The sequence below is a fragment of the Oryzias melastigma genome, linkage group LG23 (assembly GCF_002922805.2).
Source record: "Oryzias melastigma strain HK-1 linkage group LG23, ASM292280v2, whole genome shotgun sequence".
In the NCBI taxonomy this organism is placed as follows: domain Eukaryota; kingdom Metazoa; phylum Chordata; class Actinopteri; order Beloniformes; family Adrianichthyidae; genus Oryzias; species Oryzias melastigma.
In genome coordinates this window covers 10,494,406-10,522,312 of record NC_050534.1, presented here as the reverse complement: position 1 = coordinate 10,522,312, position 27,907 = coordinate 10,494,406, and the positions used below count along the sequence as shown (strand labels likewise).

Below are 27,907 nucleotides of genomic sequence, written 5' to 3'. Positions count from 1 at the left end.
ATATATATACATATGGAATGTCCTGCCCCATCCACAGTGGTGGTTGTCTAGTGTTGTTAGACTTTTGGGAACACTAAAAACCCACTTGTGGGCAGGAACCATGACATGGCCTCACACAGCTTCAACATCCTTTTCCCTTTCTCAATCTCAGTCATCCATAGCCACATGGCAGATTTCTCTGGGGTTTTGTTTTCACCCTGAGACACTCGAAGTCTCATTTATGTCCACACTCCACTTGTTTCCCAAATCAGGCTGAGAACACCAGGCGTTTGAGACTTTAGGCATGTGCAGCTAAGAAAATATTTGCAAAGATATTGATGGAGCCTGAGAAATCCAGGCGTTGCAGGAGTGTTTCTCCTCACCCTAAAGTGGTAACTGTGCTCAAGGCCTTTTGGAATTCTTTTAAAGACCATGCGGTAAAGAAGAAGAATGTGATGATCTCTTCGCATAGAGCAAGAGTTCTGCATCAGTAGACCGCTATCAAAAACACATGTCCAACTTGAAATTTCCTGTAATTCCTGAAAAGATGTCCTATACCTATATCACTTGTGAATGGAAAGTTATATTAGAAATGTTCTGTCCTTTCAATAAACCTTCAGCAACATGTGACCTTTTCAGGTAATTCTATAATTATAATTCTATAACTATGTTACCTCTTTTTTTCATTTTGTACTCTCAGTCCACCATCTCTGGTATCCCACTTTTTCATTTTTTTCATCCAGTCCAACAAGAAATTTAAACAAATAGAATTTTTATAAATTAAGTTTAGCCTCAAATTACAAAAGGGGTTTATACAAATATACTCCTCCTGTGTCAGAATATTCATAACTCTCTTTTGTGAAGCTACGTTTACACTATTCATTTTAAGTGAAAGGTCTGCGTAAATGGGTAAAACATTAAGAAACATTTAAGAAAGTTTTTGGGATCTACGTAATGAATAACATCCAAAAGCTTTGAAATGTAATCATGGAGGAGAAATTAATAATTGTGATTTGAATGATATGAATAAAATGTCACCAAGTCTTTCAAATATTGGAATTGAGCTGTGAAAGACAAAACCTGGACCAAGATTCAGGAGATTTGTTGAAATTTTCCCCAAGCCTTTTCCAACTTTAGGGACATGGGATAGCAAAGTCTAGAAAAAGAAGAAGCCCCTCCCTGCTTGCCCAGTGGAAACACCATGGCCTAAATGAGCGTTTAAGATCCGCGTTTAGCCTAAAAGTAACATCAGTCCAGCACAAGAGGCATTCATCTCTCATCTGTTGGTTCCGCTGATGGAAAGAGGAAGTATTTAAAAAAAAAAGAAGAAGAAGGAGCTATTTGGTGCTCATATTGCAATAGAACACAAAAATAAATTGCAGAAACTGAGATGTATATTCAGTTTCATAAGTGCTGCAGTCACAACCAAATGAAGAAACGTTAGAATTCAGTAATTCAGACATAACTAAAATCAAATCAGGATCATTGAAGCACAAACATGTCCATATCAGATCTGCATCACTCTGCAGGATCCCCTGCAGAAATACTCATTTGAAGTATTTCCGTATTGAGTACTTCAATGTGGTAATACTCAATAAAAGTCAAAATGACACATTTGGGACAAACTATTTACACTTTTGCAAGAGTTTGCAACACTTAGCTCATCTTTATGTCATATAGAGAGCAAGGTTTTTTGAAAAGTCTGTTTTTTTTACTTTTTATTTGGTTTCTTTTGACAGAAAAAAAGCAAATTTGGTTACCAGATAAGACGTAAAGTTGCCAAATATGAACTGTTTCTTCTCTTTCCAAGTAAGGGAAGATTTCCTGGATTTCCCTCCTTGTTTCTTTTAAGTAAGAAGTTGTTCCGCCCTCTGTTGTTTTTTATGAAACTTAATTTTCTCCTATTGAATATGTGACACATTTTGTACATTTGATGCCACTAATATGTGAGAAAATTCCACAAAAAGTTGTAGCAGAAACCAACAAATGTTTCCAACACAAAGGAATGATGAATCACATTGTTGTGTGACACGAAGCAGCAAGAAAGCTAAAAAAGAGAAAAGGACTCACCATGATGAAACATGTCAGCCCCACATAACTCCGTTTCAACCAGATGTTCACTGTCCCCATTTTCTCCTGTTTGTGTTTGCGGCAGCAGCGAGTGTTTTCAGAGACAAGAGCAGTGTAGGGAGACTGCAGGAGGAGTTTAAAGGGGGCCTGGTGGGTGGGGAGTGTGAGGAGCCCATTTCCGATCATGAAATCCCCTCCCCATCCGAGGCAGAAATATGGTGTGTGATAACAAAAGGGAGAGTTTGTGTGCACTACAGCAAAGTTTAAGTTGTAGTGACCCTTTCATAACTTCAGGTTTGATAAAATGTTAAGGTAGTATTCTCAACATTTGGTTTTTGTAGCTTTTCTTATTTAGAAACCCCCATGGAGAAATTGATCCTTACCTTTCAAGCACAAAATCCCAAACTTTGATTGGTTTCTCTGCAAATTCATAATCGGTGTGGGAATTTCTTTGTTTGTTTCATGTGAACGGATCGAGTTTCTCTGGGATTCAAGGTTAAGGAGATTCCAATATGTTTGTTTTCTTGCCTTTTCTTCACAAAGTAAAACCCAAAAAGATTTACCTGTTACATATCTATTAGCCAAAAAAGCCAAATTTTCACCTATAAATGAAGACAAACAATTTTTAAGCTAAGATTTAATTCCAGATGACAAATTCCCCCTCCTGTTTTGTGCTCAGTGGAATGCAATGCATGTCAGAACACGTTTGAAGATTTGTAATTGCAAACAGTAATTCTTATTCAAAGAGTATTTGGAAGGACAGTGAGGCAAAAAAGTGTTAAGTCAGACACCAACTGAGCAAGTTCTCTCACTTAAAAATATGGTGGAAAACAAGTATTTGGTCACTTACAAACAAGCTGTTTAAACGTGTTATCTATATAAGACACCTGACCTCAAACAGTCACACTCCAAACTCCACTATGGCCAACACCAAAGAGCTGTCTAAGGACACCAGAAATAAAACTGTTGACCTACACCACGATAGGAATCTGCAAGCTTGGTGTGAAGAAATCAACTGTGGGAGCAATTTTGGGAAATGGAAGGCATACAATGATAATAATAATAATGGATTGGATTTATCTGCGCTTTTCCAGACGCTCAAAGCGCTTACATTGTGTATCCATTATTCATTCGCACCTCATTCATACTTGGTGACGGTAAGCCACTATTGTAGCCACAGCTGCCCTGGGGCAGGCTGACAGAGGCGTGGCTGCCAGTTCGCGCCTACAGCCCGTCTGACCATCACCGGAACATTCATACGCACTCACACACCAGTGGAGCCACACTGGCTACAAGACCATTGATAATCCACTGTGGTAAAGATCGAAGAGCTATTTTAGGACACCAGAAACAAAAAAGTTTGCACCAGACTGGGAAGACTGAATCTGCAATTGGTAAGTAGCTTGGTGTGAATAATTTTCCATTATTTAAAAGAGCTCTTTCAACATATTTATTTGATCGTTGTACTTGTTCTCATTATGTGACTTAATTCTTTAACTTTTTTTTTTCTCTTTTTTTGTGTCATTTAATTGTATATATATTACTTTGTTTTGTTTTTGTCCTTCATAGTATCTATTCATTATGCTATGACTGAATTTGTTTTGTTAATTGCATATTGATGAGTGGGGAAAAGTTGAGAGCTGTCGTGTGTGTGTATGTGTGTGAGAATGTGGATTTGTGTATTGATTATATACTTTGTATTTTTTTTTATTGTATTCTTGTTTCTTGATTACACTGTACTCCGTCATTATTTATTTAAGATTTCTGTTTTCATGAGGAACCCCTTGAAAACGAGATGTGAAATCTCAAGGGGCTGATCCTCTTATTGTTTTTGAAATGTTAAATAAATAAATAAATATATCAACACTGGGTGAGATTATAAGGAAATGGAAGACATACAAGACCATTGATAATCCACGTTGGCTAAGACCAAAGAGCTATCTTAGGACACCAGAAACAAAATTGTTGACCTGCACAAGGCTGGGAAGACTGAATCTGCAATAGGTAAGTAGCTTGGTGTGAAGAAATCAATCATATGAGCAATTATTTGGAAATGGAAGACATACAAGGCCACTGATAATCTCCCTCTCTCAGGCTCCCTGGAAGATCTCACCCCGGTAGGGTCAAAATGATCACAGGAACGTTGAGCAAAATTCTCAGAACCACACAGGGGATCTTGCGAATCACTTGCAGAGAGCTGGGAGCCAAAATAACACACTACAAACCCTGCCATGCTAGATGTGTCCCCCCTGCTAAAGCCAGGACATCGGCAGGTCTGTCTGTCTGAAGTTAGCAAGAGAGCATCTGGAAGATCCAGAAGATGATTGGGAGAATGTCCTATGGTCAGATGAATCCAAATTAGAACCTTTTGGAAAGAACTCTACTCGTCGTGTTTGGACGAGAACGAATGTCAAGTTCCATTAAAGGAAAACTGGTATACGTACTGTAAAGCATGGGGGTGGAAGCATTATGCTTTGGGGATGTTTTTCAGCAAAGAGACCATGATGATGATCCATGTAGAGGAAATATTGAATAGGGTCATGTATCATCAGATTTACAGTGAAAACCTTCCATCAGCAGGTGCATTGAAGATGAAACATGGCTGGGTCTTTCATTGAGACAACGATCCCAAACACACGGTCCGGCTAACGAAGGAGTGGCTTCATGAGAAGCATTTCAAGGTCCTGGAGTGACCTTGCCCGTCTCCAGATCTCAACCCCATAGAAAATCTTTGGCGGGAGTTAAAAGTCTGCGTTGCCCAGCGACAGCCCCGAAACATCACTGCTCTAGAGAAGATCTGCAAGGAGGAATGGACCAAAATACTAGTAACCGTTTGTAAAAGTCTTGTGAAGACTTAGAGAAAATGTTTGACTGCTTTCATTGCTATCAAAGGGTGTATAACAAAGTATGAAGTTGAACTTTTGTTATTGAACTTGTTAACTTTCAGAGCCCCTAAAGAGACATAGAAGTAAAAAAAATGGAAGATGGAGCAAAGCAGGGAGCTTGCAGTTGTCGAGCATATTTTCAAAAATACAGTCTTTGTCCAAAAGCACATTTTTGTCTGACAACAATTTGAACAAAGAAATACTCAGAAATGCAATTTTAAGATGAATTTTCTTCATACATGTGCTCCATTATTAGAAAAATGCCACAAGAACATATTCAAAAACCAAACAAGATTTTCTTCGGAGTGGGTCTTTAATTTGTAATCCAGTTTAAGAGCACAATCCAGCCTCTAAACAATCCCAGATGTGATCTCAGCTTCACGGCCTCAATTTAGCTCCGTTTATTTATGTAGCAACGAGACACAACAGAAAATGTTATCTCAGGGGAAATTTTTGTGTGAAGTTACACAATTGAAAGGACCCAAGTACAAGAAACTCACATGTCATAAACGAACTGAAACCAGACGAAGGGAAGGAAAATGTGACAAATCTGTGGGAGAGAAGAGATCAAAACCACAGAAAGTAACAAACTGAAAGAAAAAGATCTCAAATTCTCAGGCAAATGATGAGCTTTTTTTCCTAGTAAAATGTCACTAAACATAAATCTTAGCACAGAGTAACAGCCCATTTTGGATTTTGGCCCCATAAAAATGTATCCTTTAACCTTCAGTTCACTAACAGCTGACAAAATAATCCCACCTGGTGTTTATATTCTGTAATAATCTGAAGTGAAATGATAAAAAGCAGCTGTGAAAACACTTGAGGAATCCTTAAAACAGAGTTTTTTTTTTCAGACTGAAAATATGCTACTTATGCTTATATTGTGTATGGGTCAAAATTGACCCGACTTCAAGTGTGAAAATGGGTCAATTTGGACCCGAATACAATATAAGAATCAAAAATCTGACCATTGAGATATGATAAAAGATTTATCTTTTCCCTATATTGTGTTTGGGTCAATATTGACTTGCTTTAATTGTGAAAATGGGTCAATTTGGACCCATTGACAATAGAAGGGTTATGAGATAAGAGAGATGTGGTCAAATTATTTCTTTAAACATCTGATTAAGGCTACAAGAGAAATGGTAAAAATGTTTCTTTACCCTTATATACTGTTCGGGTCAAATTTGACCCGCACACAATAGATGGTTTCAATATCTGATTCAGATATGACAATTGAGATATGGTAAAAATGTTTCTTTAACCTTTAAATTGTGCTCAGATCAAAATTGACAAGATTAACATTTGTGAAAATGGGTCAAATTAGACCCTGATTGAGATATGGTACTTAAGATATGATAATTGAGATATTGTAAAAATGTTTCTTTAATCTTATATTGTGTTCGGGTCAATATTGGCCCAATTTCAAGTTTGAAAATGCGTCAAACTTGACCTGTACATAATATAAGGGTATTTCTGATTGAGATAGGCAAAAAGAAAAAAATCTTTAAAGGGTAACCAAACCGGACAGTTGGAAACTGACTCCACCCACTGCTGAAATTTGAAAATCCACCCAGAGGGGTGGGGCTTGGGGGCGGGACTGTTATTATTACTAGAGCTGCAGATCATGACATAGGACTTCTGAAACTTACATGGTTTGACCAATCAAAAATTCAACTGTAGTACCTCGATTCAACCTTTAGAGGACAACACAGACGGTTTTTGAATATATTTTCAAGAATTAAACAAGTTTATTTTATTCATCCATCCATCTTCTTGACCGCTTCTTCCCTTTTGGGGTCGGCGGGGTGCCGGAGCCTATCCCAGCTACTGATGGGCGAAGGCGGGGTACACCCTGGACAGGTCACCAGTCTGTCGCAGGGCAAGTTTATTTTAATTTGCTGAAAATTTGGCAATGACTAACAGACAGCACTTTTGAAGACCCATTTATAGATGTCAAAAGCCAAAAAAGTTGATTTAAGGTTTGGTTACCCTTTAAATATCTGACTGATACATGGTAAAAATGTTTTTTAAACCGTTCTGTTGTATTTGAGGCAAAATAGATCCATCTTCAAATGGGTCAAATTTGACCCAAACACTACACAAGGTTTTAAATATTTGATCAAGATGTGGTAAAAAAATATATATTTCTTTAAACATCCAAACATCTAAACTATGTACTAGGGTTAAAGTGAAAGAACGTCACTTTGCACAAATATGTGAAAACATTATTGCAGATTTTTTTTTGCGGTTTGTACTGATCATGCTGAACATCGGCTCCAGCCTTTCTGCCACTCTCCCTCCCTCACATTCTTTGCGAACGCCTCAGAGGGCGAGGAAAGTCACATGACTCTTCTTCTTCGGGGTATACAGTATGCAGTTACACAATGTCCTATCCCGCTCCTCCTCATCCACACCACGTTCCTGAAAACAAAAAAACGGTTAAAATTGTTAAAGCAAATGTTCCTGAGTGGAAGCATTTCCCTAATGGAGAAGCTCGGACATGTGGAGAACATCCACATGGACCAATATAGCATGAGTTTTTAAAGCGTCCCTCAGTGCTTCCAAAATTCCTCCGTCAGCTTTGGCAACAGTTGATCCACAGGATCTTTGGCAAGCCCGCTCACATCTGTTCGACATGAAGGCACTGAGGAATTCTGGGGAGCAGAGGGTGTTGGTGGGCGGAATGACACGAAAAAAAAGGACTTCCATTGTGACTTTTGTTGCTTTTTATGTCATTTTAAGGAGAAAAATAAAGAAATAACACCCAAAAATGCACCAGCTTGTTTGACTTTTTCCAGCTAAAACATGTGTGCTTATCTTACAAAAAAAGATGCATCACAACTGTTTTCCCTTTCACATGTGCCTTTTGTTCTTGCAGTGACTTCAAGCTGGAGCACTTCAGACAGATAGGATTTTACAGCTCATTGTGCTCCAGCAGTTCACAGGAAGTTGTGCAACTAATCTGCACAGAGAAAACTGACCTGATGCCAAAACTTCCTCTGCCAGGAAAGAAACTTTCACTCCAAAGAATCGGAGCCCCTCTCTCATTTCTTCCAGTCTAGACTCTGAAAATGATTTTCTTGTAAATCCTTAAGAAAAAAAAGAAAAGAAAAGAAAAACACGAACCCCTGGGTTTTTGGAGGCAGCTTGGTTGTGCAACAGATTTGTCTAAAATGTTTATTAGTTGCTGCAATACATTCCCCACATTTCCGAGCCACTGTTGTGCACTTTTTCAGGGAAAGAGAAGCCTGATAAACAAATTACAATATTTTTTTTGAAAATGATAAGAGGGATGTTGAACTTCAAAACAATTAAATCATCTTTTGACCTATTATAAAAGCATCCCCAGCTATCTTTTAATCATGATTGTGCCGTTTTTAGTCAAAAATTTTACTTTTCTAAGTCATAGTCTCTCCAGAGTGGCAGTAGCTCATTAGAAATTTGCCCCTTGAGTTGTGGGCGGGACCGTTGGTGTGGAGTGAGGTTGCCCCCACTTCCCAACATTCATCTGTTTACATGTTCTCCCACTATCTTACAGCCTCTAACAACCCCAAGCTAACATTACCAGTGCTTAAAAAATGGTGAGTAATATTGGAGCCATACAGTTTTGAGCAGTGATACCACTCACCAAATGCTTTAATCCAGCCCAGTTAAGAACAGAAAAAATGTAAGTATGTTGGGGGGGAAAAAAAGTATGTTTCTAGCCCATTCCTGTGGCGATTTATGGGTATTTAAAGAAATGGTTGCAATGCGCAGTTTCACCACTAGGGGAAGCAAAGGGAAACTAAAACAGACATAACAAGAGATCAAGAAATGAATCTTTGCAAGTGGTAAGATGTAGGTGTTACCCTAAAATTAACAAAATGTGGTCAAAAACAAAGAGATTGACGTAGATTGCTGAGCTTTCCAGGAAAAGTGGACAAAACACGAACAAAGCTACAGACAACAAGTTGACCAAAGGTTATGTTGCTGTTATGATACTGGTCAAACGGGTTGAATGAACTAAAATGAGTTTGACACCCCTGGTTTTGAGCCAGGTGTCAGCTCAGAAAAGGAAAATAAAGACGTCTATAGATCATTTTGTCTGTTGGAGCTTGAAGCTTGCCGTAGTAGCTTCTGTGTCACACCTACAAGTTTTTCTCAACTGTGTTTTTCCATCTGCTCCTAAATTACAACGATTTGAATAAAGAAATAAACTCAATTTTCTTCAAATATGTCCCGCATCATCAGAAAAATGCCACAACAACACGTTAAAAACACGATTTTCATGAAGAAATATACTCAATTATCGATTTAAATGAAGAAATATGCTCAATTATCTTCAAATATGTCCCGCATCATCAGAAAAATCCCACAACAACACGTTAGAAACACGATTTTCATGTACACTCAGAAAAATACTATGCAGATTTTGCATTACACTAAACAAAGTAAAACTGTAGAAAAGACTACATTCAGAATTAAAACAAAATTCCACTTTTCCACTCTAGTAGACGTTCTATTGGAGCAAATGAAGCCTCGTGAAGCACTGCAGTGAACCAATTGGATGAAAGGCTTCAAGGCTTCAAGGCTTCATGAAGCTTCATCTGCTCGTCACTACATGACATGCCTTGTTTACATGTTTGTGTTGCGTCACAGTTCCATCAACACAAAAAGTACATCAATCAATAGGAATGTTTGTCACGTCTGCTTGACGTCTGTCCCTCTGCAATGAAATCTTTGCACACGAGTTCCAGTTTATACAGTATGTGTCAACTTCACAGCGAAAAGCTTAACAGGTCCAGGTTTCTAAAAACAAACTTTATTGTACTTTCCAAGATAAACATTTATAAAATTTGATCTAATATTTAAGGTGACGTGCCCACACGGTAACACACGTTAATACCATGGATGACAACGAAAGTTTAGTGTTGGAAGAACAAAAACAAAACATCATTTGTGACACAAAGCATCCATTTTACAAGGACTCACTAGCTCTCTCCATTACACATGTTCAAAAACACAATTTCGCAATTACACTGTTTATATTAAGTCATAATTATGCGAATAAACACAAACCAACTATAGCGATAAGTCATTCAAAAACAAGACTACATTTAATTTTGATACATTTCATTTTCTGCTACAGCACTAGCACTCATAATCAACTATCAAAGGAGACGTTGGCGTCTTATTCACTCATTTAATTATTGATGAAGCGATTTTAGGAAATTGTGGTTGGTGATTTTACAGAGGAGCTGTGGATCCAACAATTCCACGTTACATGTTCAACTTTTGATGAACTGTGTGATCCTGTGAGACCTCTTATGGGGATGCACTGGTGCAGCGGCGCAGTCACTGTTGGTCACATGACTCTTTTAATTTGAAAAAGTGTTTCCATTGAAGTTTTGCAAAATATCTCCTCAAAATCCTTTTTTTTTTTTTTCGATAAATGCAAGTTTTTTTTTACCAAAATTGTCATGTTTCCTTTAGGAAAATATATTTATCCCTCTGTGTGAGTAAATGTGTGCCATTGCAACAGACTGGTGACCTGTTTAGAGTGAACCCCACCTTAGCTCAGCAGTAGCTGGGATAGGCTCCAGCAGCCCTGAAAAGGAGTCTGTGGGTTATGAAGTTAGATAGATGGATTTCTTTTTATAACCCTATTAAGGTCATACAATATTACATTTAATCACCATTTGTTTGGGGGGGGGAGCATTATTTCCTCTTTATTTAGCCACTCAGCATTCACGTTAACCCCATAATACTGGAATAACGCCTCACTAAAACATTTCTTCTGGGCTTTTAAAATTATTTAGACTTTTTTTTCCTTTTTATTTATTCATTTCTTTTTTGTTACAGGCAAATAAAATCAGACAAAAAAATAAATAAAAATAAAAAGCTAAAGAGGAAAAAATAGAAACATAAAAAATAAAAATATATGTATATATTGAAAAGATATATAAAACGGTGACAACATTAGACTTTTATTAAGTTAAAATTGTCACGAACAAAGCAAGCAATTTATTTTTAAATAAAGTTTATGGGAAAAAAAGATAAAAACGTAAAAAAAAGAGTGAGGTCTTTTTAAGAGATGTCACGTGGTAGTCACGTGACACGGAAGAGCTCTGAGTGTTTACATGCTGCATGCTTACCGGGCGTGCAGTTACACTGGACTTTATCTTTTTCCCCCCAACTTTATGAGAAATAATTATGCATTTTATACGTTTTTCAGAGATAAAATTGACTCTTTTTACCAAAAGCGAAGGTAAGTTTTTGTACTAACCGTTTATTTTATCACATTTCTGCGTTCTTTAGTCTTCCGACTGTACTAATGCGTGTTGTTTTGTTAGATTTTTGCTGCATTTAAATACAAAGGAGAGAATGAATCAAAGCGGCGGTGACGTCACAGTTCCCGCGTGCTTCATATCAACCCACGCGGGATTCCTCGGGAGCATCAAGACCTTCATCAAAGACTTCGAGGTGTCTGAGATCGACGTGAACGGCGTGAACGTCAAAGCATCATCATCAGTAGTATTTGACAGCAAACCCAGTTCAGATTCAAAGGGGAGCGTTTGCTCACGTGACCCTGGAGGTCCAGCAGCAGGACCCCCCTCCCCAGAGTCCCACAGTTTTGGATCAGATGATGTTCTCAGTCCATCTGTCAGTGCAGAACTGGAGCGGTTCGCTGCCGCCCTCAGAGGTCAGAGGTCAGCCGCCCTGCAGCTGTCACTGGGATCCTTCCCGGACAAACAGCAGAGAGCAAACGTCCACCGAGCTGTCAGGCAGCGTTTCCCCTTCCTGATGACCGTCACCAGCCAGCAGGAAATCAAGGTCCAGGAGGATCCGGACTACAGGGAGCTCTCCCGGCTGACCGGAGACGAGGACGCCGAGGAGTTCTTCAGGTTCATCGACGCCAAAGTGCCGGGATCGTCCCATACGTTCGAACCGGACGACGACAAGGAGCACAGGACAGAGGTGCACCGCTTCCTGAACCGCAGGTTTGGAAAACTGGTGGAGACCAAGAGCTTCAGCGAGGAGGAGAGGACGTCCATCTCTGTCCGGCTGAGAGAGCACGGGAGGCCCAGGAAGAGGACGGCACAGGATCGAGAGGATGTTTACACTGGTAAAAAACATGAACGCTTCATGCATTTTGATCCAGATGTCTCCAAAGAACTCCAACAACAGAAGTTCAAATGTTCTCCAGCTAAAGATGACTTAAAAATTGTAACTTTACAAAGAACTTCTGGTAAAAAAAAAAAAAGTTGTACATTTATATAAAAAGTTTAGTAGCTTCATAGATTCTTGAACAGTGTGATGCTCTGATTACTTTGAGTTTTCTACAGATTAAATTAAGCGGTAATGTTGGTTTAGTCTTTGTTGACACATTTTGAAATATACCATTTTATTTTGATAAAAAATGAACATTTTCCTTGCGAAATTGCGACTTCTTGAAGCCAAACTTTATGACTTTAATCGTGTAAATTTGGACTTTTCTCTCATTTCACAATTTTATTCCCTTAAAATATTGACCTAAAAATGTCAGCATTTTTGTCTTATGATTTCGACTATTTTTGCCTTTTTCTAAAACCACTACGACTATTTTTGTAAAATTTTACATTTTCTCATAAAATTTTCAAGATAAATCTTGTAAACTTTTCCCTTTTTTCATATTTTTAGAACTTTAATCCCATCAAATTTTGATTTCTAATAATTTTATGACCATTTTCTTGTAAAACTTGTAGAACTATTGTCATAAACTTTGGACTTTTTCTCATTATTTTGACTATTTTCATAAAATGTACACTTTTTTCTGAAACTGTTAAGAATTTACTCTTGTAAAATTTTACTTTTGTTTCATACTTTAAAAACTTTAACCTCATAAAATTTTTAGCTTTCTTTTATAATTTTATGACCTTAGTTTTATAAAATTTTGACCTTTTTTCATAATTTTGCAAATTTAATCTTGTAAAATCTTGACTTTTCTTTCAAAACTTCACAATTTTATTTACTTAAATTTTTTTATCTTTTTCTTAGATTTTGTCAACTTTATTCCTCTAATTTGACTTATCCTCACAAAAATATTTTTTTAGAAATTAAGACCAAAACCATTAGGACTTTATTTCTGAGAAATTTTGACTTTTCTTTTATAATTTTACAGCTTTTATTAAGCAAAATTTTGACTTTTCTGATCATGCTATAACTTTAATCCCATCAAGTTTTAACTTCTCATAATATTATGACTTTATTGTTGTAAATTTAGGACTTTTTTCTCTATTATGACTTTTTTTGTAAAATAGACTTTTTCTGAAACCGTTACAAATTTATTCTAGTAAAATTTTACTTTTCTCTTGTACTTTTACAAATTTATTCTTGTAAAAGATTGACTTTTCTCATGTATACTTATTAATCCTGTAAAAGTTTGACCTGTTTCTCATAATTTTACGACTTTAATCTTGTTTTTCTCCTTTTATTCTCGTAAAATTTGGATCTTTTTTGATTAATTTCACAACTTTATTCTCATATATTTGTCTTTTTCTCTGTTGTCCGTCGTAGGAGTGAGAGTAAAAGATCGCGTTTTTTAAAGTCTATTTTTCTGCTGACTTGTGTTTTTCTCCTCCGTCAGCGTTCACGCTTCGTAAGGAGAACCTGGAGACCCTGGAGGCCATCAGCCACATGGCGTCCGCTCTGGGGGTCGTTCCTTCAGATTTCACATACGCGGGGATCAAAGACAAGCGGGCCGTCACCCATCAGTCCATGGTAGTCAAGAAGGTCACTCCAGAAAGGTAGCACTCGTTCACGCAGCTGAAAGCCACAAACCAAAAGCTAAACTTAGTTTTTTTATTCAGATTGAAAGAAAAGTCGTCGGAGTTTGAGAAGTGGGGGATGGAAGTGTCACACGTGCGCAGTGTGGGGGAACCCCTCAAACTGGGACGACTGCGGGGGAACCACTTTGACCTGGTGGTGCGGAACATTAAAGCGCACGGGACCGTTTCACATGCACACCTGGAAGGGCTGGTGAGGGAAGCGGTGGAGAACGTCAAGGTACTCCTCCATCCAAACCTTCTCTTTAACCCTTGAACACCAGAAACTCGCCGGCGACGCCTGCATTTAAAAATATAAAACTAAATCGGATTTGAGTTGAAACAAAGAAAAAATAAATTAAAGTGTTGCTTTTGACCGTAAAATTCAGAATTATAGAATTATTTAAAGGTGAAAGATCAGTAAATAGATGAAGAATGTACCATTTTCACACATAGGGGTAACTACATTTAAAAAAAAGAAAAATGTGGTTTGACTACACTACCCAGAATGCCTAGAAGGGCCAAGTTTCAGGCGATTGGTCAGACGACTTGATGGGAAGTTTACCAAGCAAATTGTGTTGTACTCCATAAGTATGGGCCCCAAATCAGTAAAGAAAACCAAAATGTACACAAAAAGTGCTCCAGATTATAAGATTCTAATGATTTTTGAGAAGATTTTAAGATTTAAAATGCCTCTTATCATGCAAAAATAGTATTTTTTTAGCCAAAAAAACTTTACTGGCTAATGTTAATTAAAAACACACATTTTAATTGACATTTTTTGCCTAAATATAAATGACAGTGACTTAAACTTAATGCTACTTTTTCTGTGATTTCAGACCAAAGGTTTCGTCAATTACTACGGGCCGCAGAGGTTCGGCGGTTCCCAGACGGTTCAGTCCGATCAAGTGGGACTGGCACTGCTGAAGGAAGACATGGTAGGAGAATTAGACTGAAGCTCGGACAGCTCGGCCGTCAGCGGTGATGGTGCCTTGTTGTGTGGCAGGTGGGCGCCGTGCGTCTCTTCTTCACTCCAGAGGACGGCGACGATCCTCCAAACCAGGCAAAGCGACTCTTCCACCAAACAAGTGAGAAAACTGTTTTTTTTTTGTTCCCCTAAAAATGATTCAATAAAGTTTTTCAAATTTTAATGATTTTTACTGATAATATCTAAGAATGGGGTTTCCTTAACAACTTTTTTGGGAGGGAGAGAGACAAGCCACGCCCACATCTTTGATAAAATCATGACATCATGTTTCAGTTGGAGTTATTTTTTTATATTTTATTATCCTATAGTGGATTGCTCAAACCTTTCATAATAAATATGATTCTAAAAATGGATTTTTCAGCTTAAAATGAATTAAATCGATGCAGATGTTATTTTGTTGATGCTTCTTTTTGCCGTCCCCCCTCCCTAGATAACCCTAAAGAGGCTCTGGCGCTGATGCCACCATCCAAACCCAGGGAGCGCTTGATGCTTCGGGCCATGAACCGCTATGGAACCGGCCCGGATGGTTGTGCTCAGGCGTGGCTCAGCTTGCCGCACGGCATGAGAATTTTTTACCCTCATGCTTATTGCAGCAGGTCAATAAGTAATTAAGTTTCTGCCCAAATTACTGCGCTTAGTGACACAATTCAGTATGAATTCACAATTATGGTATGATTTGCTTGGTTTTTTTTTGTTTTTAGGGTGTGGAATGAAGCAGTGGCTCATAGGCTGACTACTCTGGGTCATAGTGTCAAACAGGGAGACTTAGTTTGGACTGAAGAGAAGGAAATAAAGGACTCTGGAGAAGCTACCTCACCTCAGGTAATACATAATAGTCTCTACTAATGTCACCTTTCACTAACATTCAAACATTTTTTTTTATATATTTATTGTAAATATTTTTTTTCAATACAACAGCTAAAACTAAATATATTTCTTGTTTGCTCCTTTCTGACAACGACCATAAAGACTTATTAAACACTAATGATAAGTTTGGGGTCAAATGTCAAGAGGAAATGGACTTAAAAAGTTAAATAATTACCTCAATAACAAACAAAAACATTAGGGAGTCGTGCATTAGAGACATTAATTGTGGAGTTCCACAAGGCTCAATACTGGGGTCCATTGCAAGTTCATACATCCATCTATTTTCTTAATCCGTTTTATCCCTTTCTGGGTCGTGGGTTGCCAGAGCTTAACCTGGCTATTCTAGACTTAAGAGTAACAAATCAACTTATGACGCATGTTTTTTTTTAATTAATTTAATTTGTAATGGACCCCAGTATTGAGCCTTGTGGTACTCCACGCTAATTATTTTTTTAACGTCTCAGTCATTTTTATATTATATATACACAAAAGAAATTATGTTAATTGTTAACTTCCATTGCTTGTAAATTTTAACAAATTTCTGACAAATTTGATAGTTTAATTTCAAGTTAAAAACATGCGTAATATTTATGGAAAAGCGTTTGATTATAAATCTTTGGGTATTCAGATAAAGACGACAAAATATTGCTACAATGTGTGTAAAATAAACTTTTCTAAATGTAAAGTCACTAATTTAATCAAAATAAGAGGGAATGGTGACATATAAAAAATAAGTCTTAATATTCTGATTTCAAAGGCAAAAAGGTTTCTATCCATCATGAATGAATAAAGCGCCACAGATTGATCTGTCTCCTGTTTTCATCTCATCAGATTTGGTGACTGAAGCAGGAAATGAACTTTATTGGCTGTTCAGGAAGCTGCACATCAGTCAGAATTCCCTGTTTCTTTTCATTTGAGTTATTTCCTTTCATACAGATTGTAATAATTATTTGAAGCCTTTTTTTTCTTTTACTGGCTCGTGTCTATTCAACCAAAGATGGCGTGCAGATGCTGGGTGCAGATGTTTGGCATTAAGTTTTGCTTACAGCAGGAGGAGGCGGTGTGATGTCATGGCAGCCTCCCCGGAGCCTCGTCAAACGTGTCATCTGAACCCAAATTTACAGCTCTTGTGTCCAACAGACTGCAAACGCAGAAGTTTATCTGCTGCTTTTAACCCTTTATCCCTCTGGGTGAACGAGTGGGGGGTTAAGCCCTCTTTACATGCTCCCATAAATCTAAGTTCTGGTCTTTTTTTTCCATTGCAGATCCACGTGGTGACAACCCAAGAGGAGCAAAGCGGCACTTATACTCTAGAACAAGTAGGGATGTTTCTAATATCAGCTTTGACTACATTTGTTGACTTTTTAGCTAAATTTGATGCTTCCTCTCCTCAGTTGTTGCTGCCAATGCCAGGAAACACTGTGAAATACCCTGAAAACGCCATGGCGACGTGGTATCGGGAGAGACTGGCGCGTGACGGCCTGACAGACTGCCGGTTCCGAGTGGGCAGCCTCAAACTGAACTTACCCGGCTGCTACCGCCCCCTGCTGGCAGCCCCACACAACCTCCAGTATGAGCTGCGGAGGGCAGACGACGGCGTCCAGGACAGGGCGCTCGCTCTGACCTTAAACTTTGACCTGAATCCTTCCTGTTACGCCACCGTCTGCCTCAGAGAAATCATGAAGGCTGACACTTTAAGCTGATGGGTCCTTAAAAATGTAAAATATATTAAAAGTTGGTCCATTTTCAGTGTGCCAGGATTCAATCTTTGAATTTTTTATTTATTTTTTTAGGGAAAGTATGACAATAACTATACAAAATGTATTAAAAAAAAAACTTTTGTAAAGCCAACTAAGTATATTGCTATTTTTTTATACAATGTTGAATCTCTAAGTGCCTAAAAGGACTCATCAACAAACATTTGCACAAATACACAATCTAAAATTGATAAATTAAGCAGTAAAAGGCACAAAGAACCATAAAAACAGCAATTAAGCAGCAGGAAACACTGAAATTAAGATTAAAAATCATTCATTTTTACGCCGATGACACTATTTTGTCCACAACCAGCCATTCCATAGAGATTGCCTTATCATCCCTTCAATAATAAAACTAAATTTATGATTTTAGTTTATCCGGTAGATGTTTATTGTAAATAATGAGGTCATGTTATATGTGTGTGTAACTGTCATACTGTTTTTATATTGTTGCTGCAAATTGTTTTAATTGAGAATCTGTTCTTAATGGACCTACCTGGATACATAAATAAAAGTTCAACAAAAAATATGAAAAACTGACATAAAATACAAGAACTGTTTGAGAAATAGTGGAATAATAACATTAATACAACATGATTATAGTATTAAAACAGGAGAAAGTACAAATTAGATGATTATTTTAATATTCATACCAATAACCAACTAAAACTAAATGAAAAACGGTTGAAAAATAACAGGAAGTCAAAAAATATAAACACCGGAGCTCCGGTGTTAAAGGGTTAAACCTGAATATATGGGTGTTTAGGACTTATTGGATGAGGGGTTTTCAGGAAACCAGCCTCAGTTTATGACGACGATGATGATATAGAACATAAAAGCTACCACTAGGTGGAGACATCAGTCAGAGATTGAATTGGAAATCCTTCTTTCCTGTCATCTTCTCTGGGCGTTTGTCAGATTTTGGTTCAGTTTTACCATCAAACATTTCTGCTCCTGGACAAACTGAAGTTGGATGTTTGTTTCCCTGCAAATAATAGAAAAACGACAAAGTAAGACTATTTGGAGACAATGACATCAACCTGCTTTGGTTGGAGCCTAAAAAACATTTGCACGGCGTATCGTTTAAGCTAAAAATGTAAAAAAGAAAAATAACATTAGTCTTTTGTAGCTACTAATAATTAGCAGAAGACTAAATGAGTATGATTATCTTCTTTGGTTTTTAGGAAGACGTGTGGCTTGAAGATAATTAATATGACTCCACACAGGCAGCTGAGAGGCTGTTTATGCGTCAGAAATCAATTTTTCACACAGACACGTCGCAGCGAAAGATCTGGTCTCTGATTCATGCTCCAGCCGGCTGTGGAGAAATGCCGACCCACTTCAGCCGCAAACGGGACAAACCATTTGACATGTCGACAGCTGACAGGCTGAAAGCAAACATGTAAAACTCAACAGAAGATAAATAAAGAGGTCAAGGGGCCATAAATAGGGAAAGTAGGAACTTTGGCTTTTTATGCTGCAACCTGGTCTTTGTAGGTTAATTAAGTCTCTTTTATTGTGAAAATCTAAAAAGGTGGGTGAATTAATGTCGTTAGGAAATGCAAACCTCTTTTTGAACCTAGTTTTCATGTTATTCTAAGAAACCTGTGCATAAAAACTGATATATTTGCATAATGAAGTCAGCTGGCAAACTTTTAAGCTTGCTGCTGTTTAATGCATAAGGTCTTAATATGCACAGGTTCAAACGTGGCACTCAGACCTTTGCAAAAAAAAAGTTAAAATATTTCTTTTCAGCTACTTTAACTTTAAAGATAGGAAGTCTGTGAGTTTCTGGGGTAGCCACCAAAATGCAGACAAGAAAATTAAAAAAATGAGGAACATAAGGCAGAAAAAATTGATTCTTTTTTATATTTGTGCCTAATCTTTGTTTTTGTTACTTTCACTATTCATGTGGTTTAATTCATTTAATTTTTTGGAGGATGAGCTTGTAGTCAAGCACTTTGAATGTAGCTTTATGAAGTGGATAATCGACATTTGACAAAAAATGACATAACTGAGAAGTTAGAAAAATGAAAAAATTTAAGTTGCAAGTGGCATTATATAGGCCTAAGGTGCTACCCCTCACTCCACATTACCCAAATTTGATGCACTCTAACTGGCTAAGTGGCTACTACACTTGCCCCTCCCCCCTGAGTCACAGCTGCGCGTAACAAATTGACAAAAAAAAAAATATTTTTTCAAAATGGCGGCTTTTCTATTGGTTTTACTCCATAGCAACCATTTTATTTTGTGTTCATTTAGGTGTGACAAACAGTTTTATGTAATTTTTAAAAGATTCGGCCAAAGTAAAATTTTAGATTTCCTTAGCAACAGTGTTTTTTGTTAACCAGGCCCACATTCCTACTATGTTCATATCATATGGCATATCATTTTTTTCAGCTTGAGCCAGGGATTCATTTAATACATTTTCAAAATATTCCGGTTGTAAATGTGCGAGCACCCCTTTTGCGACCTCGCTATGCTAACACCCTTATAAATTGCCAAATTTTAAACCCTTTTACCCAGGTAGCTTTCCAGCGATCCTTGAAATTTTTTTGTTGCTGGTACCAAAGATGTTAATTTTTTATTTTTTTTTTTAGGAGAATGGCCTCTTCCTGAGGTCAAAGGTCAATAAAGCTTCAGTTCTGGTTGTAGGGTTAAGCTAGCGCCGGTTTTGTGAAAAATCGCTCAAGCAAAAGTGTTTCCATATTGTGGGAAAATTTGAAAATCGCCCAATTTCTCATGTTTGCCACAAAATGGCTGCCAAGCCATATAGGTTTCAAAACATCCAGTACAAAACAAAGAATTGTAAAAACAGTCTGCAGATCAAGACTGCAAAGATCTGAATGAAAGCAGACAGATAGATCTTGAAAATTCCTCTCAAGCTACTAAAGAAAGTATGTGATTTGCAGAGGAAAAGTTACTCCTGTTTTTGCCCGATTAAAGTACATGAGAGTATTTGTTGTTCTGGAGTCCTCTCAGCCTCTCTGCTGCAGGAGGCGTGGCCAAGTACGGCTCAGAAATTGCACAGACTGCTTGTCAAAATAGATTTTTATCGCCTTCGGGAAAAGATTCAACACTAACGGCTTTCTACAGCGAAGTAATTTTCATTAATGTGTTGCTGACATGTATATGTGGTTACAGATTCCAGCGTCTGAGAGCCTGCACATTGGACTCACTTATTCGATTAACACTTTGGAAATGCATATTGAGTTTAGGAGGGTTAGACTTAAGCACTTAAGGACTTAAGTTAATAATACTAGAACAGTTTTGTGAGTTATTTTTTGATACACTTGAGTTTATTGTCTTTTTGGGTTGTTTCAATTTTTAAATTTGCTGGCCGTCTCCGTGCTCCGGTCCACATGTGAGGAAGCCCGCATGTGGAACACGCGCTGACCTGATCCCAGCGGTTTTATCGACGAGTGGAAAGGTAAAAAGGGGGATGTCCGTGTGAAACGGCATCGATTGCATCCATGCCGGAGTGATGCGTTGGCAGAAAGCAGCATTTGGGTCAGCTGCCAGCAAAAGCTGTTAGGATTTAATGCACTTTCTGCCATTAGGTTTGTTCATTAAACCAACCGTAGCTTGTTTTTGGGTTGCATCTAAATTAGAACATGATGTTTGTATAACTAGAAGGCGAATTCCACTTCTGGCCAGCGCACAAAAAACAAATTGAAAGCAGCTTTTTTTTTCTTTCCCCTTCGTCTTCCTTTCTTTTTCATAATAAAATAAATAAGTCATGAGACATCTGGCCGCGAAAGCACAAGCGCTGATTGTTGGCGTGGGTTGGATGCGGTCAGTCACTTTGTTCCCCTCAGTGGAAAGAGTTAATTTCCTGGCCCGTTTGTGACCCTCCGAATGGTTTTAACACTCTCCGGGACAGCAGGAGCGGGATCACGGCTAACTACTGCACACAAGCTTTTACAGCTTATTTGCTTCAACTGGGAATTTTTCTCACACTGTAAAAGTTAGGAGGGGTGGGGGGAGAAGAAAAACTCTTAAACCTCTGCCTAGGTAACACTGAGCACTCTGTGCCCGGCTACAGCAGCCTGTGGAAGAGCTGCTAGCAGAGAGGAGCGAAGGCTCATTATTTTTAATGACGTTTTCTCTGCTGCTCGGAGGAGCGCAGCACTACCTCTGCTGGATGCCAGCGATCCATTCATGTTGATTGGGAATAACTTCATATCATACAAAATCCACTTTTTGAGCTTTTAAGTGTACTATAATGATCATTCCTTACCATAAACAACTCCAAAGGAGTGTGTTGATTCGCTCACGCATTTCTGAGTATTCCTCTGAAAACCTACGCTCTGAGCACCAGCCCCTCCCAACCTACAAAGATGAATGGATTCTCACGAGCTGATGTCAAAAAAGGAAAACAGCTCCTTTCAGGAAGAGTCTGCTCTGTCAGAACCGCCCTTAGGCTAACACAAACACCCAGTTTCGCTGCAGAGCTAGCAGTGCTCATTCACTAGCTTCAACGCTCAGCTAACAGTACTCATTCGCTAGCTTCAACGCTCAGCTAACAGTACTCATTTGCTAGCTTCAACGCTCAGCTAACAGTACTCATTCGCTAGCTTCAACGCTCAGCTAACAGTACTCATTCGCTAGCTTTAACGCTCAGCTAATGGTGCTCATTCGCTAGCTTTAACGCTCAGCTAACAATGCTCAGCCACTAGCTTCGCTGCTCAGATAGCAGTGGTCATTCGCTAGCTTCAACGCTCAGATAATTGTGCTCAGTCAAAAGCTTCACCGCTCAGCTAGCGGTGTTTAGCTGCTAGCTTTACCACTAAGCTAACTGTGCTCAGCCAGTAGCGCCACCGCTCAGCTAACAGTGCTCAGTCGCTAGCTTCAATGCTCAGCTAGCGGTGTTTAGCTGCTAGCTTTACCACTAAGCTAACTGTGCTCAGCCAGTAGCGCCACCGCTCAGCTAACAATGCTCAGTCTCTAGCTTCAACGCTCAGCTAACAGTGTTCAGCTGCTAGCTTTGACGCTCAGCTAGCAGTGTTTAGCTACTAGCTTTACCACTAAGCTAGCTGTACTCAGCCAGTAGCTCCACCGCTCAGCTAATAGTGCTCAGTCACTAGCTTTGACGCTCAGCTAACGGTGCTCAGCTGCTAGCCGTAGCCATCGCTATAACCAGTGCAGCTACAGCCAGTGTAGCTATTGCTGGGGCTGCTAAAGGTAGATATACGGTACACACATCCATCTTTGCAAAATGTTGTGGACGAAATGCAGACATGCTGCCGAGGCTTCTCTCGACTGACTGGTTCACTCCTCCACAGTGCAGCCTTCCTTCTGATTTAATTTTCCAGAGCATTCTAGAAGAGGACATCTTTTGAAAGTTATCCAGTATGGGTGTGTATCCTTCCCTCTCACATCTCGATACATGGTCCACAAATCGATACGTAAAGGATTCTGCTAACTTTTTGGCTCTATGATACAGTCCCAAAAAACGCTAAAATCTAGATTTATTCTTATTCACATGGCATTTAAAGCTATAAATAATGGCATCTGACAGAGAAATGTATTCAGGTATTGACTTGGAAGAAGCAAGTTTATGATTGGACGTCTTTTTGTTTGCAACACAAAAACAGTAGAAAAAAACAGAAAGAGAAACTGCACTTTGCCAGAAATCAATTATTTATATCTTGATTAATTTTGTACCTTTTAACCAACATAATCTTGTTCACATCTGTGGTTTTCAAACTATACTGCAGCTGCTTGATCAATTTTTTATTTTTTACATCCCTGTTACTCCCACTGCCCGATCCATTTTTGTGATATCTTTTACTATCCAGACCGCCTGGAAGTCTCACAGTTACCACAGCTTCATGCTTAGATAGATGTGCATCCCAAAACAAACACCGGCCATGAAAAACAACAACATCCAAAAAAAAAAAAAAAAAAAACAGAAGGAAACTAGTTCATTAGAATACGTTTGTTTCTTTAGACTCCACCCTCAGCTCTGTCTGGAAAGCCTATGTAGCTCCAAACAAATGTTAGTGCAGACCAAGTAGTGCAGTGTGAAAGCACCTATTTGCTCTTTCAACCAGGAAGTTGTCATTTGTCTACAACTGATTCCCACAAAAAAACCCTGAATAACAAGTGTGATACATATTTTAAGACAGGGGTCACTATTGCAGGCTACTTAGTCTGTTCCGCTGGTTTTATCTTATCTACTGTTATTTCTGGCTACAACAACAGTTTGATTGACTGAGTGGATCCAGTGGTATTTTTGGCAACAGCTGCAGGATTACAAGGAGAAAAAAACTCCACACTTCTAGAGCCATACATGTTGAGTTTTTACCATCGATTTAATTCTTTTGTTAAGAAAGTACCAATACCAAGGCTGTCTGAAAGTGGTAGGCAAAACACTAAATATAAAGACTTATTAATCACATTTGTCTCGATCCACTTTAGTCCAACTAACAAATGACATTAAAGAACTTTTGGTGTAAATCTTATCAACTGAATGGAAACAATGGAAAGTAAAAAGTCCCTCTTGATCAATCACCAACAAACTCTGGTCTCAAACCTGGCAGATAATTCAACACCTGCCAATCAAAAGACCGTGTCATCTCTTGTGATGAGCATTCATGTCAAACATGAAAGAAAAAAATACATTCAGTAGACATGAATTCCCTCCCCAAGACAAGTGATATTGACACTAAATAGTTTCTTAAATACGTTTGAGAGCATGTTTAGTTCTGTTTAAAGTGGGGCTGGGTATTCAGAATTTCCAGAACCAATTCGATTCACATTTTTTTCTTTATTCTTTTGATCCACTCAATTTAATTCAATGCAATTTTGAGTTTACATGGTTTACACATTTAGACATACTTGTTTAGAAATACATTAATAATCTATATATGTTTTGAAGATGTTAATATTATCTGATCCAGTTCTCATACTGTAGAATATATTAGTGAAATTACAATGAGATCGTTATTACCATACAGTGCAACATGGATTCTCAAAAGGAGAAGCTCCAACGATTGTTCTGCCTCTCCTGGAAGGACTTTTTAAGTTTGGTCACTAGGTGGCGATTGCGCTATAGAATTACATCTTGGTCCAGAAGAAGAAAAAAACTGTTTTAGACCACAAATAGTTACTTTAAAAATATTTCCTTAAAAGAGTTTAGGTGGACCAAACGTTAGCATTAGCCGTCCTATTGGAAATTCCATTACAGCATCAAGCTAGCAGACTTTAACTTTATGCGTTAGATCAATCTATACTTCTAGGGATCAATTATTGATGTATTAAGCTTAGATTGATTAATCAATTTAATCAACCCTAGTATTAAGGTCTTAGGCTTAAGTCTATACATTTTGTTTTTTTAAAGTGCTTCAATCCAGAAGTTTTTTTGCTTCTAATAGATTAAGAATACACAATAATTGTGTCCTTTTCTTTAGATTACAGCTCTGGTTAAGTTTTTTAATTGCCAAACAAAGCAGGATTAATCGCTTAATTGGCCTTTAAGTAAGGACATAGCAAACATTTCTGCTTCAATAATCTGTTTTTTAGACAGGATTTAATGTATGAAGTGACTTAGTTGGGTCTACATTGCTACAAAAACATAGCAACTCTTTGAATGTTGGCGGTTTGATTCTCGTTCAAAACCTTTCCTCACATTGAGCTCCAAGTTAAAAATAAAAACTTGGTGACAAAAATGTGAAAGTCAAGAATTTAAATGAGGTAGTCTAAAAAAAACTGTTGTAGGATTTTATAGCAAACAAACTAGCTTTCACAAACAGAAACACCCAGTGATTTTTTTTACAATACAATCTTGAAAAAAAACGTCAAATCAAAGAATAAAGTGCACGTAGGTTTGTGTTCCTCTGACTTTAGCTCCAAAATAGGAATCTGAAAAGCTGTGTGCATAGCAGACAGCGTCCTTGTTTAAACTTTGAGGGGGTCTCAAATTCTATTAAAAAAACTCATTTTTTCCAAGTGGAGCAAATTGTTGGAGATTATACATCCTGTGTCCACCTTTTCATCGTCATCAGCCTCTCTCTTTCAACTTGTCTGAAACCGGACCTGAGTCCTGTAATTACCTTTCCGACTAAATCCCAGCTGCACACACTTTTGTGCGTTCATGGAAAGAGAGGAATGAAAATATGAGCGGGCCACTTTGTAGCAGCTGCAGCCGCGGCTTCGGTCGGCCTTAGCGCCCGAGGAGGAAAAAGTATTCTCTGGCGGTGATTGATGGAGCGGCTTCCTGTTCTGATATGTTACCGAAGGAACTCTGAAGGACCGGAGTTGTGGGATTTCCACGCTCATCTGTTGACCTTTCACTTCTCTTGATTTTAGAATACATGATCTTGAGGTTCTAAATTTGCCCGAACGAATCCCAAATCCAGCCAGGAATAGTAATAAAAAAACAAAATAAAAAAAAGCACGGTAAGCCTCACCAGTAAAACAAATTTAACCATAAATGTTTCTTCATACTGACATGAGGACCGAGGCATCAAGCCTTCAGCATTAAATAAATCTCTCTGTTTTTCAATATTTCCACAGGGATTTTAAAAATTCCTTATTTGCTTCAACATTTTAACAATTGAGTAACAGTACAAGTAAAAATAGATCTAATTACTTGCTGATGATACTGAGGTTTTTATTTCCAAATTGATCACTCAAACTATAAAAATTAGTATGAAAAACTAACTGCACAACTTTTATTTTGAAGTTTTTATAGTCAGATGCGAAGGTTTTTTTAGACCAACACTGGGATTCCTAAGGAAACAATGGCGACTAAAACCATCAAATCAAGGTTTAAGAATTGCATTAACCCTTTAACATCCAAATCTTCAACATACTGTAACTTTTCAACCATTAACACGATCAATGGAATTCCAGCAGATTTTCTCTTTCGCTTTTCTCCTTCAGAGTCTGCTGTAATTATGTTGATCCCATCAATAATTAAAAAAAAATTACAGTAAATCAAAGAACAGAAATACTGGAGCTAATGTGCTAAAGGGTTAACCTTGAAGAATCCACTAGATATAATTTGGCAGCAGTTTTGAAAAAAAAAAGATTTTTTTTTCTATTTATTTTATATTATTACTTTTTTTTGGTAAAATCCACAAAAAAAAGAAAGAAAAAACCTTGAATCAGCTATCCTAGATGAAAGTTGTTCCTCAGATTGTGGCGTCTCTTGTGATGCAGAACCCTTTTTTTTTTTTTTTTTTTTTTTTGGAATTGGACTGATATTATCACTGGTTGCTACATGTTTTCCCAGCTGAACTAACGTTTCTCTCTCCTGGAACCAAACCCCCGTTGGGCTTTTTTATCAACCACCTATTATAATGTTTTGCTGCATTTTTGCTGCCCAGCTGATTTCATTCCTCTCTTTTTGGGACCATTATTGATGGTCAAGTTATACTATCACATCACTTTAGTCAAGTTGCTTGAACTCTGACTGAAATGTATATATTTTTTTATCTTTCACAGCCCGCCATCAGAATGAAATGGAAATGTCACATAAACTTGAACAGTTGTTAAGAGGAGAAACAAACTAGGAGACTAGAGGCAAGTTGGTGGAAGCTAAAACATGTATGTTAAGAAAGATTAATAAAACAGAAAAAAAAACTTAAACTAGGCCAAAAATACTTAATTGCCAAACACTTATTAAGTTTATCCTCCTAACAATATTGGTCATTTCAGATTTTATTTTTCCATGCTATTGATATGACGCACTTTGTTTGTTGCCTTTATGTACTGTATTTAAGTTGACTAGTGTGTAATACACTGTTGTTGTAAAAACTGTAAGTTCAATAAAAAAGAAACAGACTTGCGTACAGATAAGAAATACTGTATACAAAAAGTATTTTTTTAGTTAGTTAAACTTAAAAATGACTAAATACTTTAAAATAATCATGAATAATCAGATAAATCAAGTGTAAACATCATCACATTTCATGAAAATAAGGAACCAAATTAAAAATGTAATTCAAATATATAGAGACAAACGTGAAAATATAAATAAAATACTGTACTAATTCCGATTTGTAGATTTTGCCCTAATTTTTCCAAAAACTATTTGGAAAAAAACTTCCAAAGTTTAGTTTTTCTCTAAATATTGTTTCATTCCTTTCATATATTTGTGTTTTATATCTTTTTTTTTGTCCATAATCAGCTTTTTTAACTCCAGTTTAGAGGTTACCTTTTGTGGCTGCTTAAAATAAAGAATGCAGCTCACATAAATCATTCATTTTTTAGAGGTATTATTTAAACAACAATAATGACAGAGTTGGTAAATGATATGAGGAATGATTTGAATTTTTTACCCAATTAAAGTCGGGAAATTCCAATTTTGCTTGCGGGAGATTTTTGAAATGCCCGTTAACATAGACATTTTGATAAAAGTTGTCACTTAGGACGGTGTGACCGCAGTTTCAGAAATGCATTGTAATAGAGTTCCAAAAAATCTCATGTGTGTGTGCAAAGAGTTAGACAAAATTCAGATTATCTTGATCTTGTGGGATTCGCCTGCTCAGTAGTGAAGGAGACTGAAGGTTTCTTTTTGGCTGGTATGATGCTCAAGATCCCAGAAATGTCAAAAAAATCAAACTC

The 27,907-nt window shown here is 37.6% G+C and overlaps 2 protein-coding genes across 2 annotated transcripts in view; one reads left to right on the top strand and one right to left on the bottom strand.

Annotated features, from left to right (window-relative positions):
- Positions 1–2,243, bottom strand: part of LOC112158456 (tetraspanin-8) — a 9,598-nt gene extending 7,355 nt beyond the window's left edge. Inside the window, exon 1 of the mRNA XM_024291847.2 lies at positions 2,050–2,243. Within this exon, the coding sequence (XP_024147615.2) occupies positions 2,050–2,235 (186 nt within the window). The 5' untranslated portion in view covers positions 2,236–2,243. The remainder of the gene's footprint in view (positions 1–2,049) is intronic.
- Positions 2,244–11,020: 8,777 nt separating this feature from the next.
- On the top strand, positions 11,021–17,970 carry pus7l (pseudouridine synthase 7 like). Its single transcript, XM_024291806.2, has 10 exons — positions 11,021–11,184; positions 11,270–12,042; positions 13,543–13,702; positions 13,766–13,961; positions 14,560–14,658; positions 14,727–14,808; positions 15,139–15,304; positions 15,410–15,530; positions 16,841–16,894; positions 16,970–17,970. The coding sequence occupies exons 1-10, from the start codon at positions 11,057–11,059 to the stop codon at positions 17,276–17,278; spliced, it is 2,088 nt and encodes a 695-aa protein (XP_024147574.1). The 5' UTR covers positions 11,021–11,056; the 3' UTR covers positions 17,279–17,970.
- Positions 17,971–27,907: the final 9,937 nt, after the last annotated feature.

What these genes read in the sequence shown, in the direction of transcription:
- pus7l (XM_024291806.2), top strand. Translation starts at nt 11,057, where the DNA reads ATGCTGCATGCTTACCGGGCGTGCAGTTACACTGGACTTTATCTTTTT. An exon ending in CACTGCTGAAGGAAGACATG is followed by an intron (nt 14,659 to 14,726) that starts GTAGGAGAATTA and finishes GTTGTGTGGCAG; the next exon opens with GTGGGCGCCGTGCGTCTCTT. An exon ending in CCTCATGCTTATTGCAGCAG is followed by an intron (nt 15,305 to 15,409) that starts GTCAATAAGTAA and finishes TTTTGTTTTTAG; the next exon opens with GGTGTGGAATGAAGCAGTGG.